The sequence below is a fragment of the Peromyscus eremicus genome, chromosome 6 (assembly GCF_949786415.1).
Source record: "Peromyscus eremicus chromosome 6, PerEre_H2_v1, whole genome shotgun sequence".
Taxonomy (NCBI): Eukaryota; Metazoa; Chordata; class Mammalia; order Rodentia; family Cricetidae; genus Peromyscus; species Peromyscus eremicus.
The window spans coordinates 94,762,938-94,783,675 of record NC_081421.1 but is presented as its reverse complement, the minus strand read 5'-3'; the positions used below and the strand labels follow the sequence as shown (position 1 = coordinate 94,783,675).

At 42.6% G+C, this 20,738-nt stretch overlaps 1 protein-coding gene across 2 annotated transcripts in view; it reads left to right on the top strand.

The window, feature by feature from the left end:
• Synpo2 (synaptopodin 2) overlaps positions 1-20,738 on the top strand; it is a 167,801-nt gene that overhangs the window by 113,951 nt on the left and 33,112 nt on the right. Inside the window, exons 2-4 of one of the 2 annotated variants that reach the window (XM_059266193.1) lie at positions 8,980-9,131; positions 12,647-13,440; positions 15,719-17,913. In XM_059266193.1, the coding sequence (XP_059122176.1) occupies positions 8,980-9,131; positions 12,647-13,440; positions 15,719-17,913 (3,141 nt within the window). The remainder of the gene's footprint in view (positions 1-8,979; positions 9,132-12,646; positions 13,441-15,718; positions 17,914-20,738) is intronic. The other variant, XM_059266194.1, reaches the window with a different exon arrangement.

Sequence of the window (20,738 nt, the reverse complement as noted above, 5' to 3'; positions counted from 1 at the left end):
CAATGACACCATGGCCCAGATGATCCAACATCCAGAATGGTTTGAAGGCATCTGGCTCAGACGATACAGCCTCATGGACTATTCCATAATTCTAAAATTTTCTTTGTATCCCCATAAGATACAGCGCCCCCCTCCAGCAGGAAGTAGTAAGAGAAGCTACGCCCAAATTCCCAAATATACCAAGCTGGCTTTAGAGATGGAATTGGCTCACTCCCCCTCTAAACCCAGACATATTGCTCAAAAAAAAAAAATGGTTAAGAGATTCTTGTGTCCCAAATCAGAAGAGCCCTCTGGTGTGGGACAGAGAAAAAACAATATTTTTATTTAAATCAGGTTGATTATAAATACAATCTCTTTCTAAAACAAAAAGGGGGATAGTTTAGATATGATAGGATAAAAGGGTAGATTAATGAACCTACTTTTAAAGAGTAACAACTTGTTTAAAATGTTTTACATTGCTATAGATTTTAGTTTATTGATACAAATTTAAACTTAATTTTGTTATACTGTATATATATTTCTATTGTTTGAGATATTATGTTTATGTAACTCATTTAAAATTGTAATGGATAATTAAAAAATAGATTAATAGTTAGTCATCTATGATAATATTTGTAGCCATGTTAGTTAAGTCTTCTAGGTATACATAGATATATTTCAGATAGATAGGTAGTCTTCAAACACTTCAAAGACCTACAGAATATGGCATTTAAAATGTTTTAAAAATTTAGACTTTCTGGACAGTGAGACATGTCTGCTCCTGACAGCACCGATTTACTTCAGAGAGGAGGATGGGCATCAAAGACACTCCATACGGAGTTTATCTTCACCTTGACAAAAATAGCCATTTGGGCAAGAAACTGTTCTTGCCTGGACTGTCTGATCAACTGGACATACAGGACCCATACAAAGGTGACCACTGAACTTTGCTTGACAAAATGGTCCTTCAGGTTCCTGCTTTGCAGAGAAAACTGCCAGACATTCTACAGGACACAGAGAAAAGTGAATAAGAGACTCTAGGCCTATGGGCTGAAGACAGATGCCCCAACTTTACAAGAGAACTTTGAATGACTGTCCAGGCTGCCAGCTGTCTCTGTCTACCCTACAAGACTCCTAAAAGTTGCTTATATCCTTCTCCATTTCTCAGGTAGTAATATATCCTTCTGAGGTCTTTGATGTGGTTAAAGACTAGATACTTATAATTTTCCTTAGTTATAATAAAAGATAAGTTAGATATAAAACCTTAAACTTACAAATATAAGATAGATAGGATCTCTTCTTTAATATTGTAACTGTAATTCTTGCTTGATAATTGTTTTGTTATATGTAATTTTACTATGTTAAAGTTAAAACCTTCCTTTTTAAGAAAAGAAAAGGGGAAGTGCTGTGGGATGGTCTGTATGTCAAGTGTGTTGCTGATTGGTCAGTAAATAAATCACTGATTGGCCATTGGCTAGGCAGGAAGTATAGGCGGGACAAGGAAAAGAATTCTGGGAAGTGGAAGGCGGAGAGAGAGACACAGCCAGCCGCCATCAGGACAAGGAAGATGTAAGGTACCAGTAAGCCATGAGCCATGTGGCAAAGTAAAGATTAATAGAAATGGGCTAAATATAAGAGTAAGAGCTAGACAATAACAGGCCTGAGCTAATGGCCAAGCAGTTTAAATAATATAAGAGTCTGTGTGTTTATTTTATAAATGGGCTCTGGGACTGGCGGGACTTGGTGGCGGGAGCTGGAGAGAAATTCTCCAGCAACACTCCTGTTTAACTCAGTTACCTGAGAGGCCAAGGATGCTTAGAATCCAGCTCTTTACACCTTTCAAAAGCATGGTCCACAGTCGTCTGATAAGATCTGAGATGCTTTGGACCAGAATGATTTTGATAGTACTAAGTAAGACAATATTTGTTTTTTGTCTTTTCTAATCATATTGCAATTTGTGCTGTGGTGGTGTAAAAGCAAGTATAAATAAAACCACTTACACTTTTATCATTCAAAGCAATGGTAACCAACTTTACCAGGTGTCATTCTCCTCCTCAGGGCCAGGCACTTGACTGTTTGCATTTCATTATGAGTGTGCATCTTTTTAGTATTCTGTATAGCAAAATGAAAAGTGTAGGCAAAGCACATGGCATGATCAGTGAGCCACAGAACATTTTCCTTGAGGAATTTGCCTATTTGTTTGAACTAAAAGATGAACTATCCATTTTGTTTGAGGACATTATTTTTTAAGAATAATTGGTCTGGGCTACCAAGTGAGTTCCAGGAAAGGCGCAAAGCTACACGGAGAAACCCTGTCTCAAAAAACCAAAAAAAAAAAAAAAAAGAATAATTGACAAATCATGATTATCTATATTTGCATATTTTGTAGATATTTTTTAGAAAACAAGGAAATCAAGCCCATCACCCAAGAAAAACAACTGACAATATTTGATCTTTCAAGGGAAAAATAGGATTCTGAGACAGTCTTGTAAGCCATTGTATATCTGGCTGCTTCCCCACCAGGAACTACTTATCCTTGATGACATTAGCAAGAGTCATTGTCTTGTTCTTATACAAGGAAATGTATCAGTATTTATATTATCAATAAAACGTAATGAATGAATATTTACCAAATGGCCAGGATTCCAAAGCCACACATGAAAAAAATACCCATCCAAGATGTGAACATACCAGTATCCTTCTCTCTTTTTTTTCTTCATTTTTTATTATGAGACAGAGCTTCACACTGTAGCCCAGGCTGGCCAGGTACTTACTGTGTGGCCCAGCTCACCTGGAGCTCATGGAAGGTCTCCAGTCTCAACCTCTCAAGTCCTGGGATTCTAGATGTGAGACTCTGTGTTCAGATGGGCCAATGGCTTTTAGTTCAACAGCATATAAAGAAAGCTCATTATAGCAGGATCAGATTCCACACTGAAACTTTAGAAACCATCATTTATTGAGTTTAATTTGGTATCAAAGAATACTACCAAAAATTTTCTTATGGGTCCCCTGAGCCCTGAGGGGAGGGATTTGATGGCAGCATCCTGTTTAGGGCTGAGTACTCAAAGGTCCCTTGTGTATATAGTATAGTTTCCTGTTTAGTATTTTTACGGGATTCCTGATGGACAAACAAGCGGGTCTCTGCATCTGTATCTGGTTTTTGTGCCTTTTCTAAGGCGTATTTTCTTCTGCTGCTTTGCTTTGTTCAACTCCAATATGTTGTTTTTGCTGTATTTTTTTTTTAATTATCCCTGAGAAGCCTTTTGTTTTCTAGTGACAGAAGAAAGGGAGTGGATCTGGATGGGAGGGGAGATGGAGAGGAAATAGGAGGAGGGGATGAGAACTGTAATCAGGATACATTATGTAAAAAAATATATTTTCAAAAACAGAAAATTAGGACTTCAGCACATGAATCTGGAGACTATAGTTCAGCCCACAGAAGTTCCTATCTCCAGGCACGAGCTCTGTGTGTCTGCACGGCAGAACCTCATCCCCAAATGACATTGCTGAACCGTATCTTGTTCGTAACATGTTAATTGCCAATAACAAAACAAACCAGACCAATAAAATTCACTGTTCAAATCAAATTTTAATAAAAAAGGATTCCATTTACAACTCTGTGCCTGCCCGAGGCTTGATTTCCTCCGTATGCCTTAACCAACACAAACAACACACAGCAGGTGCGTGCAGAAGCACGTAAGACGTGCTAAGCTCAGAGACGGAAGAAATTTACAGAAGTGAAAAGTAATAACGCTACTATCACTACTAAAAAATCTCTGTTTTAGAAAACATGCCTTACAGGGTGCATAAAATGCATTTTATGCTAAATGTCACTTATTTTTAAGCAAATCAATAAAATTTAAATTTCTCATTTTTTTATTTCTAATATTACAAATGCTAGAACCTACAAACGAGAGTATCTTTGAAGTCTCTGTCATCTTCAGAAGTCCTGATGGCGCCTAAGGTTTACATTTGATCATTGCCACTTTAGTTACATGAATTCGGATGATGGCCTAAATTAAATCCTGATTTACTAATATGTCAGAATACGAATGTGTGACCAGCCCTCCCATTAAAGAGCTCAGTCTTCCTGATACAATTAAGTGCCCATCGTCTCTGCTCTGGCCATGTTGCTATGCTTCTCCCCTGTCTTCTCAGTGTGTCCAGTAGCTGGGGACTGATGTCATCTCAGCTTTTTGAAGAAGTTACTGCTCCTCTTTTTTATCCCAATTCTACTTCAGGAATGTTCTGCGCATCCCTCCTCAATTCTCTGGATTAAAACTTCAATTTCTAAAGTGGGTCCCTTCCTCATGCATGTACATGCCTTGGGTCTAATCACGCCTTCGGGTTGTCCGGCTTCTTCTTTAGTTTCTCGAGAATGAACATTTATTGAAGGAGCACACGAGCTTCTGCATCACGCTGATCCACTGCAAATGAGTTATACGTTTTGAATGACTTAGAATCACTATTTTGCTTGAGTATTGCAGAGACACTCAATCCTATTGAGTGAATCGGTGCTTCCGTTCATCAGTGAAACAGTCTAGTGTTTCATGTGCTTTTAGATTTTGGCCTTTATCCTGTGGCTTTGCCAGTAGAATCAACTAAGCACAGTAATGTAAGGAGTAATGTAAGGGTACATGTTTGTCTACCACTTCCAACTTTCTCTAAAATAAGCAAGGTTTATTAGAATCGTATAAAATTAAGAAGACCAAGAAAAAGACTGATACCCTTTTACTAATCTGCAAATTTTTCAGTGAAAAATTTTTTCACTATATTTTGACCACACAAAATACATTTGGGCAAACACACATGCATCCACGTAGCTCTTCACCTACCGGGTTGGGGGGGGGGCATGTGAGATCCCCATCCACATTGACACATTAGCAAGAACATGGTTGCCCAGATAACTTAACAAACCACAGAGACTGAGGCGGCATGCAGAGGGCCTGTGCAGGTCTCAGCCAGATGGGTCCCAAGGCTAAGAGGGAAGCGGACACAAGCCCCCATCCTCACCCAGCTGTCTCTAATTGATAACAGTCCACAAAGGAAAACCTAATTTTCTCCACCAGTCTCACTGAGTATACAAGCCACACCTAAGGGCAGCAGTAAAAAGGCCAACACAAAACAACTCAATGGTATTTGGGGGCGTTTTCTGTCTCATAATATTTTGTTTGGCTTTTTTATAATCTTACAGGTCTGCTTATGTAGTATAGTTTCTGATTTTCGTCTTTTTATGTCATTTCTGTGTGTGCAAATCTGTGTCTCTGCATCTGTCTGTGTGCCTTGTGCTTTTCCTTTGGCTCTTCCACCACCCCTGTTGGTTTATTTATTCTGTCCTGTTCTTGTTTTTATTTTCTTTTATTAGATGCCTGATTGTTTTCTAACGAGATAGAGAAAGAGAGAGTGTGGAGTTAGGTGGGTGGGGAGGTAGGGTAATCTGGGAAGAGTTGGGTGGAGGAAGGAAAACCGCAATCAGAGTATATTACATGGAAGAAAATCTATTTTCAATAAAAAGGAATAAAAACACAGAATATGAAGAATTGTCTAGTAATAGGTTGTGTGTTCAGTTGACAAATATGGATTGAGGTTTGGAAAACCCAAATAATGTGTCTGCTTCCGCTTTTTCCTTATCAATTCCAATTAAAGAGACTATGAAGTTAATCTGTTACAAATTTTAGTCATGTTCCCCCACCTTATCTATGGATAGAATCCATGCTCACAAGCATGCTAGGCAAGTACTGTACCACTGAGCCACATCTCTGGGGCACAAGAGCATTTTTTTACCTTAATAAATGCTTTACAAATAAACTCTTTATAAAGCACTTTTTTCACGTTCTGGATAAAAGTTTATTAAAAAAGAATCTGCCTATATAGTTTTAAATCTCTGTGCAGGCTTTCATAATTTAATGCAATGAAAAAAAAAATATACCCAGGGACACATTCAGCACAGGCTCTGGTCTGTCTGTGTTTTCTGAAAGAGCTAAGACATTTACATTCTCAGGGGAGAATGAGAGGTGAGGAATACCATTCCATGTTTGTAGCTGTGGGTCTTCTAACAGTGTGGCAATGGCTTCATCACACTGCATAGCTGCTGCATCACTATATGGTTTCTGCCTGTGGAATCCCATTGGTATGCTGATTCTTAAGCGCTCAGCCCCCTGGATTAAGGCCCTCTCTTCTGTTACTGTTCTAGGAATATGTCCAAAATTGCTACCAGGAATGTGTTTTACTTTTATGGTGACTTGTTCCTACGGGTAAGAACAACTAACCAACCGTCCAAAAGGAAAAGTTTTTTATTCAATAAATATCATGTAGAATTCTTGACAGGTCTGGAAGGGTGGAGTTTACAAAGGGCCTCCAGCAGTGACCTCAAGGATGTGGAGGAACTGGCTGCCCACGGGATTGGCAACACTGGCTTAATAAGGAAAGTGAGGAGCCAGAATGTTCCTGGGATTTCAGCTGGGTCCAGAGTTCAATATGCAGCCATGAAACTGAGGAACCAGAGAGCTATCATCCAGTAGATCAGTACCAACCAAACGGGGGCCTCCCAAGTGGATGCCTCTTTCCTTAGCTCAGTTCCAAATTCAACTTTCAGCACAGGATTGAAATCTCAGCACGTAGGAGGCGAAGGCAGGGAGATCAGGAGTTCAAGGCCAGCCTGGGCTACAGGAGACCCTGTTTCATAATAAATGAAAAAATAAATAAATAAGCTCCTTACCGGTGTACCTGCTGTGCTGGCACTCCCTGGTGAGGAGTGAGTGCCTGGGAAAACTGACACTTGTCAGCCTCTGTGGCACACACAGAACACTGGAAGGCAGGGATGTGAGTGGGATAGCCTCGTCAACACCCTCGCCAGGCCTCTGCACTGACCATTGATCTACTCCATTTTTGTTCTTTATCATGCATGCTAGGCGTTTTCTCAAGGACCTTCTCCATCTTACTTGTTTGAGTTTCTATGCTAACCAGGATGCGTTTTGCTTCTGACACTGAAGTTTTCCCTTGGTTTACTTTTCACCCTGTTCTAGTCTGCTCTTTCGTATCCTTGTCTTCTCATACAATGTGTTTTGATCATCTTCTTTTTCTGCCCCCAACTCCTCCCAGATCCAACTTCATATTATCTTTCACACAAAGAAAAAAAGGAAAGAAAAACAGTACCAAAACCAAAAAGGTAAAATCAAAACCAACTAAAAGAGAAAAAGATTAATCTTTCAGGAAATCATCAGGGCAAGGAAACTATTACCATTCTTAACTGTTTTTGCTTGTTTGTTTGTTTGTTTGTTTGAGAAGTGTCTCATTCACAGGAATCTTTCTGCCTCAGACTCCAGAGTTCTGGGATTACAGGTGTGCACCACCAGGCCCACCTTTCCGTGGTTCTTGAGGGCATAGCAGCTCTGTTTTGCAGACAAACAAGGAGACCAGGGAAGCACAGTCTTAGCCGTTGGTTGGGAATGTAGCACACATGTACTGAAGAATGCCGATGACTCCGACACTCATGCATTGGCTTACTCAGACACCATTAAAAGCTCCCCTTGACAAGCATAAGCACAATGATGGACTGCATGTTTCCCGAGCAACGCGTGCTTGGATGACAGACATCTCTGTTGTGTTGGGGACTTATCTTCCAAGAAGCAGTTTGTCACCTTGCTCCGCAAGCTCAAAAGCTGCTTAAAACTCTGACTTTATTGTTGTTGAAGGGCCCCTCTGAGTAAGATTGGACCGTGAAGGGTACAGAATTCAGAATCCATCCCGACACCCTGTGGTCTGGATACCTTAGGCCTAGAGACCCAAGTTGACAGTGCATGTTGTTGGAGCACAGCAAAAGTTAAGGCCACGGGACAGACTGACAAGAATTAGAACTATCCAGACCAAAGAGCAGAGCCATTGCCAAATGGAAGCACAGCAGACCCTGAGGGAGGCCATGAGCCCTCTTGTCTTGTTCCCCACGCTCTTTGAACTCTTACTAGTGCTTTCTGTTGACCAGCTCCAACCACCCACCACAAGCCAGAGTGCGAGGGAGTCCAGCCTGTGGGTCCCCAGAGGCCACTGCCCAAGGTAGCGGGAAAGTGGGCCTGAAAGGGCAGCCTGAGGTTAACATCCAGTCCTGTGGGGTCATAGTTACACAGGATGCTAGCCCCCCGCATCTGCTCACTGTGGAGCTGATGGGACTCCTCTGCCATTATGCTAATAGTCTAGAGTCCCTTCCAGGTTTGTGTTCAGTTGTTTTTTTCAGCCACATTCAGAATGTGGTGCAGGCCTTCTACAGCATGGCTGTTATTTCTATTTTTTATTATTTTTAATTGTCATCATTTTTTCTTTTTGCTAAAATTTGTCCTTAATAACATGTCCTGACTACTTTTTTTTCTGTCTGTTTTTTGGTAGGTGGGTTTTTTGTTTTGAGACAGGGCCTGTCTAGGTAGCCCTAGCTGACCTGGAATAATCTGTGTGGAACCAAACTGGCTGAAGTGCCTTCGCCACCATGCCTGGCTGAAGAGTTCATTTTAACAAGGAGTCCTTCCTTGGACTTGCTCTTTAATATCCTACTCACATGCTCTCCTTGGGTACTGGGGTGGTTTTCAGCACTTGTCTGTCTGAAATGCCATCTCCAACATCTGCTTCCTGTAGTCAGTGCTCCAAGCTCCTGTGGTCACTTTCTGCATCAATAAAAATATCCAGTGTCTTTCCCCATCCTTCCTCATTCTCTATTTCTTTTATTCTGGTTCCTGTTTCTTATTTCCTTTCAATATTATGAGTTAAATGGTGTTGTTATGGTAAGTCATAAATTGTGTGTGTGTGTGTGTGTGTGTGTGTGTGTGTGTGTGTATGTGTGTGTTTGGTAGGAGGCAAGAAGTGTTTAAGATGGACTTACAGGTTAGCAGATGAAGTAAAAGTCAGGGTTGGATTCATAATTTCCAGGCCTTTTACGTCTCTCTTGGAGAAGATGACGGAGTTTCTACCAGTTATGTGATTCTAACTATTGCCTCATTTTTTTTCTCCACCCAGATTCGAAGCCAGAGCAAAGCGTCAGACTCTGGCCTGTGTGAGGGGGATGAAGTTGTGTCTATCAATGGCAACTCCTGTGCAGACCTTACCTACCCTGAAGTCATCAAGCTCATGGAGAGCATAACAGACTCTCTCCACTTGCTTATCAAAAGGTAAAGCAAATTTGTTGGCAGAAGTATTTGTTTCTTGAGGCTAAGTGAGAATGACTGTAGGATCTACAAATAGAGGTCCTGTGAGTTATGAGGGAGCTCATAATTCTGTGCAGGAAGTCAGGACAGATAAACAGATCACCATAGTGTGTGAGAACAAGCAATTCTATTCAATGGGGCTTTCTGGCTACTTGAGAATTAACTTGAAAATATTTATATCAAGTACTTGGTTGAAAATCTTAGGTATTTTAGACCACCTTTTTAGAAAGATCAGTGTACTAACCCCAATAGTACCATTTCCAAGGTGAAGAGTTTCTGTAAGGTTGGGATTATAATTCTTAGAAGATAAATTGGAAATGATTGTGCATTGAACTGTTGACCAATACAATATTTTTTTATACAGAAATGATGCCTTGGGGGTGGGGAACAAAAAACTTAAAAGTAGATTTTTACTTCTCAGGACTTCTAATAAAACCATATTTGGGTATGGAGAAGCAGGCTAGATAAAGATTTGGTGCTATTAAAGTATTATTTACAGTGTAGAAGAAACACCCCACACACACTGCCCTGTGAGATATGAGTCTGTATGTGTGTGTGTGTATTGTATATATGAGTGCATGTATATTGTATATAAATATTTACTCATCAAGCTCTTAGGATCCCACTTACTGATAATATTGCCTTATGATTTTAAAAGTAAACAAACAAAGGAACAAAAACAACAAAAAATAACAGAAACAAAACAAACAATGTATCAGGAATGCTGTGGAGAGAGCATTGTTCCTGGGTTTGCCCCCATTCTCTGTCAGTCACTAAATGTTTGAAAACTTCCGTCTTCCCTTCTGGAAAGAGTCTACGTTTGAACAGGGAATCAATCTCTTCTATTTCGTTCCCATTTTGGGTCTTTACTGACTTAACGAGGCCAGTTTCTCCGGAACATACTTGTCTGGGACATGTTCTACTGGTTCCTGTTTCCATCATGATGTTATGACATTAAAAAACATTTAGTTCAAAGCTCAGACTTAGGTACCTACCTTGTTTTAGAAATAAATGGACTGGTTCTCTGGAGCTCCGAATTGCTAGTCTCACGTTTTGTTTTGTTTTTCTCTTAAGTATTTTGAATTTCTAAGACACAGTTAATTGGAGAGTTGGGACAATGCTGAAGAGTACTTTTTGCTCTTGCATAGGACATGGATTGATTCTTAGCACCCATATGGTAGCTCAAAACTGTCTATAACTCCAGTCCCAGGGGTTGGAGGCCCTCTTCTGACCTTCAAAGGCACCGGGCATAAATGTGGTACACATATATACATGTAGGCAAAACACTCACACACATAAAATAATAAAATAAATCAGTCAACATTTTAAAAAAGAAATAGTTAATGGATGGTATTCAAATGAAATGTTCAATTTATGAGCCCTAAAGCAACAGCAATGTGGACATCTGCACATGTTCCCGAAGCTAAACAACGCTCAGTCATGTGACAGTCATCCAGAGGACCCGAGTTTGACCTTACACCCAGAGATGGCCGGCTAGTATTAGTTAAAAACAAAACAAAAACTAGCCACTTAATACTGAATCTTTATTAGCTTAGATGTTACTAAAATCATAAAAAAACAAAAGCAAATGATTTTCTAATTGTACAAATAGTGAGATTAAGTACCTGTGTGCATGTATCTCCCTCCCATGTCTTTGACTTTTTTATTCATGTGTATGTATTTCATTTCTGTCTCCAAGAAATATTAGCACTAGCCTGGTTGCCTATATCACAATCTATAAGGCTAGGATGAACTGAAACTACTCTCTTCTTAGATGCATAATTGATGAATAAAATAGTTCAAAGTGATTTCAGCTACCTTTATCCCAAATTCAGTTAGATTAAACCTCTCTGACTTTGGTGCTCTCAGATTCAGTTGCATAGAGGTATTCATCATTTCCTACATGAGAATGAACTACCTGGACTACTAGCTCATCCTTATAGTCTCAACTCCCAGGAGGCTGAGACAGGAGGATCTTTATGACTTGAAGCCTGGGCTATGGAGTGAATTCCAGGCCCACGTGGTCTACAGTGTAAAGGCCCTGTCTCAAAAAGTGAAAAGAATAGCCTAATCTGCTAACAACATATTTCAAAAAGTGTAATTTTTGTTTTGTTTTGTTTGTTGTTGTCACTGGTTTTGGTTTTTTGAGACAGAGTTTCTCTGGGTAGTCCTGGCTGTCCTAGAACTCACTCCCTCTGTAGACCAGGCTGGCCTCAAACTCAGAGATCCACCTGCCTCTGCCTCCCAAGAGCTGGAATTAAAGGCATGCACCACTACCACCACCTGGCTTACTTTTATGTTATTTTGTTTTGCTTTTATAATTTTTAAATGGTATACTGTTATAGAGCTTTTCAGATGGCTTGCATAGAGAAAGCAACAGTTGGTTTGATTTTTGTTGGGTTTTTCTAAATGTAGTCAAAATTACAGAGGTAAACATTTTGTGCATTGACCTAAAATTCCACTCCCACATAATTCTAGAGTAAATAAATTCCTTTGAGTAGAAGAGAAGTAGGAGCTCCCCTTGTGTGGATGATTCCTGCACCAGTAGGATCCATCCTAAGGAAGCAAGAAGGGGAGAGAGAGCTGCTACTGCTTGAAAACTTGACAAGTATGAGAAAGGAAGTCATCTCCAACAGCTGTTCTGTGAACGACACTTCTCTTACAAACGGTCTTAGAGCTCGGAGATTTAGGAAGGAGTTACTTGACTCCCGAACTGACATTGCTTCTCACAAACCCAAATATGCAAACCTGACTACCGTGAATGGAGAGGTTTTCCTCAGAGGGGACTGTGGAATAGCTCTGGGCTCCTTAGCAGAGATAAAGAACCAGTCTGAGGACAGAGATTCTCTAAGGAAAACGCTGGAAGTGACAGGCGCAAAGAGAAGGGGTGGCGTCTCAGATTGTAGATACCACATGACTTGGCAGTTCATTGCAGCATAGACAGGATTGCTCTTTGCCTAGGGGATCTGGGCTGGAGTCTACTCTGCTCGCTAGAGCTTAGAAATGGACTTCCATTTTATCCTTTCAAGCATATACCATGTCTATAATGTCTAAAAATGGTTTATAGTTTAAGGTTGATCTGATGCTCTGGATGTGTCTATGTGACTTGATGGTGGCCTGGCCAAAAGTTACTCCAGAGGACACTGAAGTTCCTGGTCACCTACAGCAAACATAGTTCCTTGAGAAAACCCAATTTCAAGCGAGGGGCACACAGATAGCTCTATCCAGTGCTTTTTACAAGTGAAGGCTGAATTAAAGATGGGTTTAGATTTCAAATTTTTTGTAAGCAATTTTCTTGTCCTTGAAAGACAATTTTATCTTGCTCTTCAGTAGCCATGTAGATGTGCTGTCAAGTTCTGTTTTCTAATACGTTGCAGTTATTGGGGTAATTTTTATTGAACCGTGCATGAAACATCATAAATCCTTTGGCAGGTGGGACACAAGCTGACTTAATTGTTTGGGATTATTTTTGTATGCAGACCTTCTAGTGGAACAAGTGAGACTTTGGACTCTGAAACAGAAAACATAAACCACCAACATCTTCCACATGAGGGGCCCATGGAAAGTACCACCCTGCAGATTCTTCCAGCCACAAAGCCCCAATGCAAAGACTTCTTTCTTGCTCCAGTCCAAAGTAGAGTTCCCCTAACCGATGACCAAGGAAATGAATGGGGTTATGCGGAATGTACAACAGGAGAAAACATTCCCCAGATGCTTGGCTCCCAAGAAGGACACTTGGTAGAAGAGGTCATCTTAAGGGAAAAGGCAGAAGCAGGCCAGCCAGGCTGTGTGGTTGAGCTGCAACTGTCCCTCCCAAAGGAAAGACATCAGTGCACTCGTGGCCCTATAGTGGCTCTCCAGGGAAATGAAAAATCTAAGTCTCCTGAACCAGACTGGAGTTCACAGCACGAGAAGACCGTCCACATAAACTCAATCGCTGCCCCTGAGGAAGCAGGCACTTCTCTGCTGTCCAGCACGACAATCCAGACCTCCAGTGGCCGGGAGTTGAGAGTGATCCAAGGAAGAGAAGCAGGAGGCGCAGGGCTGCCCCAGGTGGAAGTGATTCTAGAGGGCTGTGACAGGCTGAAGGCAGAAGAGTGCCGGCTGAAGGCAGGAAAGGGGTGTGTGGCTTCTGGGGTGGAAGGAGGGCAGTCAGAAGCACCTCCTTCTCTGGTCTCCTTTGCGGTCTCACCAGAAGGCACCGAGCAGGGGGAAGATCAACGCTCAGGAAAGGACCACAGCAGACCACACAAGCACAGAGCACGACATGCTCGTAAGTCCTGCCGGGGGTGGGGGCCGGTGTCGGGGGCCGGTGTCCTGGGAGCGGGGATTTTACTGTATTTTGTTAGTTGGACTGCATGAATTTTTTAAAAAAGATTTTTCTTATACCCCTTTACCATCTTTAATGCTTTAATTAATGCACAAAACAACAGATATAAATTGTGTGGAGAATACCAGTTTTGGAATTGGAAGCAGTAAATTTGAACTTCATATTGGACTGAAATACTTTTCATAAACATTTTATCCCCAAAGATGCAGGAACTGTTAAAGAAATATGGAATGTGCCTCTTTTTAGTTGTTGAAGAATGTTATGACATTTTGTGTTAAAATACTCTTCAGAGTATTAGAAGTTAAGCGGGTTCAGTTTAAATGACAAAAACAGTTCTACCTTCTTCTGAAGTGCCTCTAAGGCAGGCTCCACACTGATATGAAAGGCAGAGCTTCATTTTTGAAAAAAAAAAAAAAAAAAAAAAAAAAGGCATTCTGCGGCTTGATGATGCTTGCAGAAGTGTTTGATGGACAGGGCCATGTGTGATGCCCAGCAGTTACATGATCCTTGCCGGGTGGAAGGCTCACTAGGTGGCGGTGCACTTCACCTTCCAGGCCTGGTCTCCAGGGCCATGGGCAGGCAGCGCAGGGTTCTCCCACAGAAAATAGGGCTTAACGCAAGGCCCCTGCTGGCATTTTGTTTTATCTGGGTTACTAAGGTCACAAATAGAATGAGGTCAAGAACGGCAGTTAAGCGCCATTATTTTTTCTTTCATAGACATGGTTCTTTAGTTTTACAGACTTTGGGGTTCACGTTGAGGCTGCAAAGGCTGACTGTACACGATAGCAATGAAGTTGGTTACCCCAAGTGATACCTCAGCTTTCTAGTCCTTGTTGTTCCTTTGGGTGCATATTTTTAGCCCAGCCATTTGTAGCTCTGTTGGCAAGTGCCCGCTGCCGCCGCTGCTCCTTATCCCTTAGACACCCTCACATATATAGCATATTAACCCTGAGTGCCGTGACAGCATGTGCGGATTTCACATGGTGGCAGTGAACGGACAGTTGCTACTGTCAGTTTAATAACAAGCTGTGATATCACTAGTCAAAGAAGAAGCATACTTAATAATGGCCAGAGTTTGAACTAGTTTGTCTGCACAAAATTTGACCACCAGAAAAATATCTGTAAGTTTACTCTAAAATGATTTTCGCTCATTCTATTTTTATTTTGACTAGCCAAGTCTGACTTTTAACAACAAAAAAATAATTTCAATCATGAAGTATCTTATTTTTCTGATATCTTCATTTAGCTCCAGATATTATAAAATTTGCTCATGGATCATACTCATTAAAAGTGGTTATAATTAATTGATGCTATAAACTAATTTCCCATTAATTTCTTATAACAATAAAGTGAAAATATAAAGTCTGTCATTTGAAAACTGCCAAGGTCTTTTTTAATGGCATGATTGACGGCTGCATCAGTTTCAAAGACCTCATATAATTTCTAAACATTCCCAAGGTTTACACTTACTCTTCCTGCAACTTAAACAGCATTGTATCTGCTGTCACATTTAGAGAATTGTGTAGATAGTGTTAAACCTAGACTTTATTAGAGACTTGCACAATGTTCTAGTACTCTGAAATACAGCTAATTATTAACTCAGTACAGTCAATTATTAATTCAGTATTGTGAATTTATATTAATTCAGCTGCTCAATGGAAAGATCTGAGCTGGTTGGCAAAGTCGAAAAGAAGCTTCAATATTTAAGTGCATGGCATTGAAGCATTCAGTTTTAACATTTTAATTTTACATATGGCAGTACAAAGTACATCTCGTTTTCAAAACATACTATGTTCCGAAAGTATATTCTTTTTAATACAATCATATCCTATGAACTGGCACTTCCCAACCTATTTTTGTGTTAAAGTTTAAGAATCCATGGTGGGGGGAGAGCTGTGAGCCCTCTTGTAGGTCAGCATATATAAAGCTGTGTTTAGGTGAGTAAGTGGTACAAGATGTTGTACTGTGCTATATATTACTATTATATAAATGCAAATCTGAAAAGAAAAGAAAAGTGGTGTAGTTCAGTATTTGATCGTGGTCACTCCCAGAACACAGAGAGTCGGGGCAGAGTGAATGAAAAATACATGACAGGTTTCTTCAAATTCCAGTACCCATGCATAAGAATTTTTTTATATATTCATTTTCCGCAATTGGGAATCAATTGCTGTGATTATTCCTTGCATCCATCAATTCAGTACCATTTGTGTCCTTTCCCTAGGGCTCAGGAGGAGTGAAAGTCTGTCTGAAAAGCAAGTGAAAGAAGCTAAATCTAAATGCAAAAGCATCGCTCTCCTTCTCACGGATGCTCCCAACCCCAACTCCAAGGGGGTGTTGATGTTTAAGAAGAGGCGGCGGAGGGCCCGGAAGTACACCCTAGTCAGTTACGGTACTGGCGAGCTTGAACGAGGAGAGGAGGAGGAGGAGGACCAGGAAGAAGGAGACAAGGACGAGATAAGCGAAGTTGCCTTTCTTGGAACGAGCGAGTCCGAAGTGGATGAAGAGTTCCTGTCTGACTCTGACGACAACGCACAGGTTGTGAACTTTGACTGGGATTCTGGACTGGTGGACATTGAAAAGAAACTGAGCCGAGGGGACAAGATGGAGATGCTGCCAGACACCACGGGCAAGGGAGCGCTCATGTTTGCTAAGAGGAGAGAGAGGATGGAACAGTTCACAGCCCAAAATGAAGAGGAGAAGACGAGTGTGATGCCAGGCAGAGGACCAGATGGGCTGCAGATGGACGGTCTGAGAACCATGACTTCTTATCAAAAGAAGGAAGAGGAATCCGTGAGAATGCAGAGCTCTGTGAGTGAGAGCTCCATCCAGATGGGGCGGAGTCTTGGCAACATGCCACAACAGAATGGCTTCAGTGGAGTGTCTGAGACAGCAGGGGCCCAGAGGATGATCCCTATGAACAGAACCGCCAAGCCTTTCCTGGGAACTATGAACCAGCCAGCAGCCCCCTTCTCCCCAACACGGAGTGTGACAAGCCCCGTTTCCGACTTCCCCGCTCCTCCACCTTACTCTGCCGTCTCACCTCCACCTGAAGCCTTCTCCAGAGGGGTATCAAGTCCAATCACTGGCCCAGCACAGCCCCCTCCATGGCCCCAGCCTGCTCCATGGTCACAACCAGCCTTCTACGATGCATCTGAGCAGATAGCTTCCCGGGATGAGAGGATCGCAGTGCCGGCAAAAAGAACAGGGATCCTGCAGGAAGCCAAAAGACGGGGCACAACAAAACCCATGTTTACTTTTAAAGAAACCAAAGTGAGCCCCAACCCTGAACTCCTGTCACTTCTTCAAAATGCAGAAGGGAAGCGGGGCACTGGAGCTGGAGGAGATTCTGGGCCTGAAGAAGACTACCTCAGCTTAGGCGCAGAGGCTTGTAACTTCATGCAAAGTTCTGCCAAACAAAAGACCCCACCTCCGGTTGCTCCAAAGCCTGCAGTCAAATCCTCCTCCCAACCAGTAACCCCAGTTTCTCCAGTCTGGTCTCCAGGAGTGGCCCCAGCCCAGCGTCCTGCCTTCTCCACATCAAATCTACCAAACCCTCCACAGGTCACGGCTGTGTCCTCCATCAAAATAGCTCAGCCTTCCTGCCCACCTGCCCGGCCTGCGAGCGCACTGAACCTGGCTGGTCCCTTCAAAGGGCCCCAGGCAGCAGTGGTCAGTCATAACTTCACACCCAAGCTATCAGCACCCACACCACAAGTAAATGCTGCTCATGCTGGTGCAGGGGGACCATCCAATGAGCTTCCTGGAATGAGTGGGAAAGGAGCCCAGCTGTTTGCGAAAAGGCAGTCGAGGATGGAGAAGTATGTGGTAGATTCCGACACAGTGCAGGCCCACACAGCTCGGGCCCAGTCTCCCACTCCATCCCTGCCCGCCAGCTGGAAGTACTCCTCCAATGTTCGAGCACCCCCTCCTGTGGCCTACAATCCTATCCATTCCCCCTCATACCCACTGGCTGCTATGAAGTCTCAGCCACCGGCTGCCCAGGCCTCCAAAACGAGCAAGAAAAAGGGCAAGAAGCCTCTTAACACTTTGGAGGTCATGAAGCACCAACCGTACCAGCTCAACGCGTCTTTGTTTACCTTCCAACCTCCCGATTCAAAGGATGGCCTCCCTCAAAAGTCAACAGTCAAGGTCAGTTCAAGCCTGGCCATGAAGCAAGCCCTTCCTCCCCGACAGGTGAATGTTGGCTCTCCCACAAATGCGCAGGCTTCATCTGTGTACTCGGTTCCGGCCTATACCTCTCAGCCCTCCTTCTTCGCCGAGGCCACCTCACCAGTCAGTGCGTCCCCGGTGCCTGTGAGTGTTCCCACCTCTCCAAAGCCAGAATCAGCCTCCTCATCGTATTTTGTGGCACCAAGGCCGAAGTTCTCAGCCAAGAAGAGCGGTGTCACAGTACAGGTGTGGAAACCGTCTGTCGTGGAGGAGTGATCTCATAGCTGAAGCTGAGTGTCCGCTTTGCTTGAAATGAATTGTTTGCAGTGTTGAGTCCCCGAGAATGCTTAGCAGATCCTCAGCTTACTTAATTTCAGATACGTTACCTCTCAATCTGGGTCCAAGAAGCATAATAATATGTTTTTGGGTCAAAACCCCAACTCAGTTTGACTTAAAATGTATTGATTTCCTCTGCACACTTAAAACTATCTGTGACATCCCAAAATAGGTGTGTGCCATTACATCAAGTAAGCAGGATGCTTAGGATTTAGGCTTTAGCCACAGATAGAGATCAGAGTAACCAAGCTTGGAGGCACAGCCTTTAATGTAACATAGCTGTGCTCCCGTAGTGAAAGGACTCAAAAGTGGTGAAAATATAATATGATGACGGAGATTCCCTTCAAGTCACTCTTCAGTTCTATTTCTGGTATTAAGGAAATAAAAAATCTCTCGAGGACAGGAATCAGCTCTGCCCAGTCATCTCAGACGCCTGCTTGTTGCCGCAGAGAAGGGACTGGGAGACTTGTAGGGATTTATGTAACTTAGCAACAGGTTGTAAGGGGGATCTTAGCTACAGAGCACTAACTCTGTATTGGGCCCTTTACTAGGTGTTCTCACACACACTGACTCGTTTCAGAAGATGTATTTGAAGTAGTTAGGACAGGGAGAGAAATCTCGGTTATCCTTAGAAATGGATCTCCGTGGTCCCTCCCCAGGGTCTTAAGGAACTGTTGAGTGTGTCTCCCGTTGCCCATGAAAGCGCTTGTTTGTTTTCCTCGGCTGAGGCAGAGGGTAGCACAGTAGAATGATGCAACATCAAAAGGAGGTTGGACAGAGGGTCACATGTGGCTGTCGTTTTGCTCTGAGAAGCCACAGAATTGGGACTGGAAGGGTTACTGAGCACCGGATCTGGGGCATGGAGACAAAGCAAGAACCGCTGTCTGGGTGACCTCACAGATTTCCTCCTCGTGTTCAATCTGCTCTTTGGCACGCGCTTCCTCCACTGTCCCTTGCGATTCTCTTCTTGCGCCTTTATTTTCTTACTTACCTTTGACGAACCAGCGTAGTTTGAACAAGGTTACCTTGTAACTCTGGACTGCTTACACACCATGTTGTCATCCAGCTGGCTATGAGGTTAATAATGGCGCTGATGGCAAACCGGAAGACCTTCCTCATATCTATTTTAAGTCTGAGTGCAGCCAACCGTGGAAAATGCTCAGTGTGAGTTCACAGAGAGGAGTGCAAGGCAGTTGTAACAGCTCCAGGGAAACCCTCTGCTTTGTGCAGGGCATGGGTGTGTCTAGAGATTTCATAGAAAGACTTCCCTGGTTCGAGAGCACACAGTGACACTTCAATCTCAAGATACCTGTATTCCTGTCTTCTTCTGCCATTCTGCTGTATTCCACTATCCTATTAAAATATTACCTTACCCTCCTTATCTGTGCATCGGATGGATTCCTTAAAGGCTTCATGTATGACTTTGCTCTGAATCATTTCTCTGATGTTTCTCTTATAGCATCTGAATTTCCCTTTGGAGAGCGTCCATTTCCTTTTGGGAGCATCTGTAAAACATCGGCAGCAGTGGGTCAGCTACAGAGCAGTGGGACTCATTGTCCCACTCCTCTCTAGAAAACCTCCCATTGCATTGGGTGATGATACAACTACAGGGAGTGATTTGCTCTCTATTTGCCTTTATGGAAATTAATTGGGGAGAGTCTTGCAGAATACACAGGACAAACCAGCCCCTTAGACAACAGCATGTTTGTGTTACTCATTGCCTGCATAGGCAGTTTGTTGAATGCCGTGTATTTTTTTTTTTTATTATGGAACAACCAAAAATTCTTTCTTTATATGAAACAGGGAAAAGATCATTTTTTTGTTTTTTTGATTTTTCGAGACAGGGTTTCTCTGTATAGCTGTGTGCCTTTCCTGGAACTTGCTTTTTAGACCAGGCTGGCCTGGAACTCACAGAGATCCACCTGCCTCTGCCTCCCAAGTGCTGGGATTAAAGGCATGTGCCACCAGCGCCTGGCTGGAAAAGGTCATTTTAATAACTTAGCTTTTTGTTTCATTTTGTTTTTGCTTTTCTGAGACAGGGTTCCTCTATGTAGATCCAGCAATCTTGGAACTCACTCTATAGACCAGGCTGGACTTCAACTTAGAGACCCACCAGCCTCTGTCTTCCGAGTGCTAGGATTAAAAGTATATGCCACCAATATATATATATATATATATATATATATATATATATATATATATATATATGCCACCATGTGTGGCATAACTTTGCATTCTTAACATAGCATGAGTTAGAGGAAAGATATAGAACTTCTGGGTGCTCTTCCTTATGGCTGACAGGTAGTAAATTTGAAATCATTGGTTCTAAAGTACCCTTGTTGGTAGTGACCCAGAAGTATCCACAGTTATGCAGCGGTTTGTGGTGTGCGGTAAGGAGAAGTGTCCTTGCTCTGTTCCCTGTTGACTGGTGGACTCAGCAGAGCCACTCTTTGCTCTTTATAAACAGAGACACAGCTAACATGGCTACGTTGTCTTCTTATCTGGATGGAGACCTCTAAGAGACATGCCAAGCCTACAGACTCAGTACCTACAGTTTTTACAGATGGCGGCAGAGGCCTCATCCAGGACCACAGACAGGGTCCATGGGTGGAAATTAGATCAAACTCCCCCAAAGACCAGTGTGGGAAAGAGAAAACCAAGCCAACTCCTGAGAAAGATGGGCTTCCCCCTCTTCTCCCTCCTGCCCGGAGCCAAGTATGCCCCTACCCCTGCCT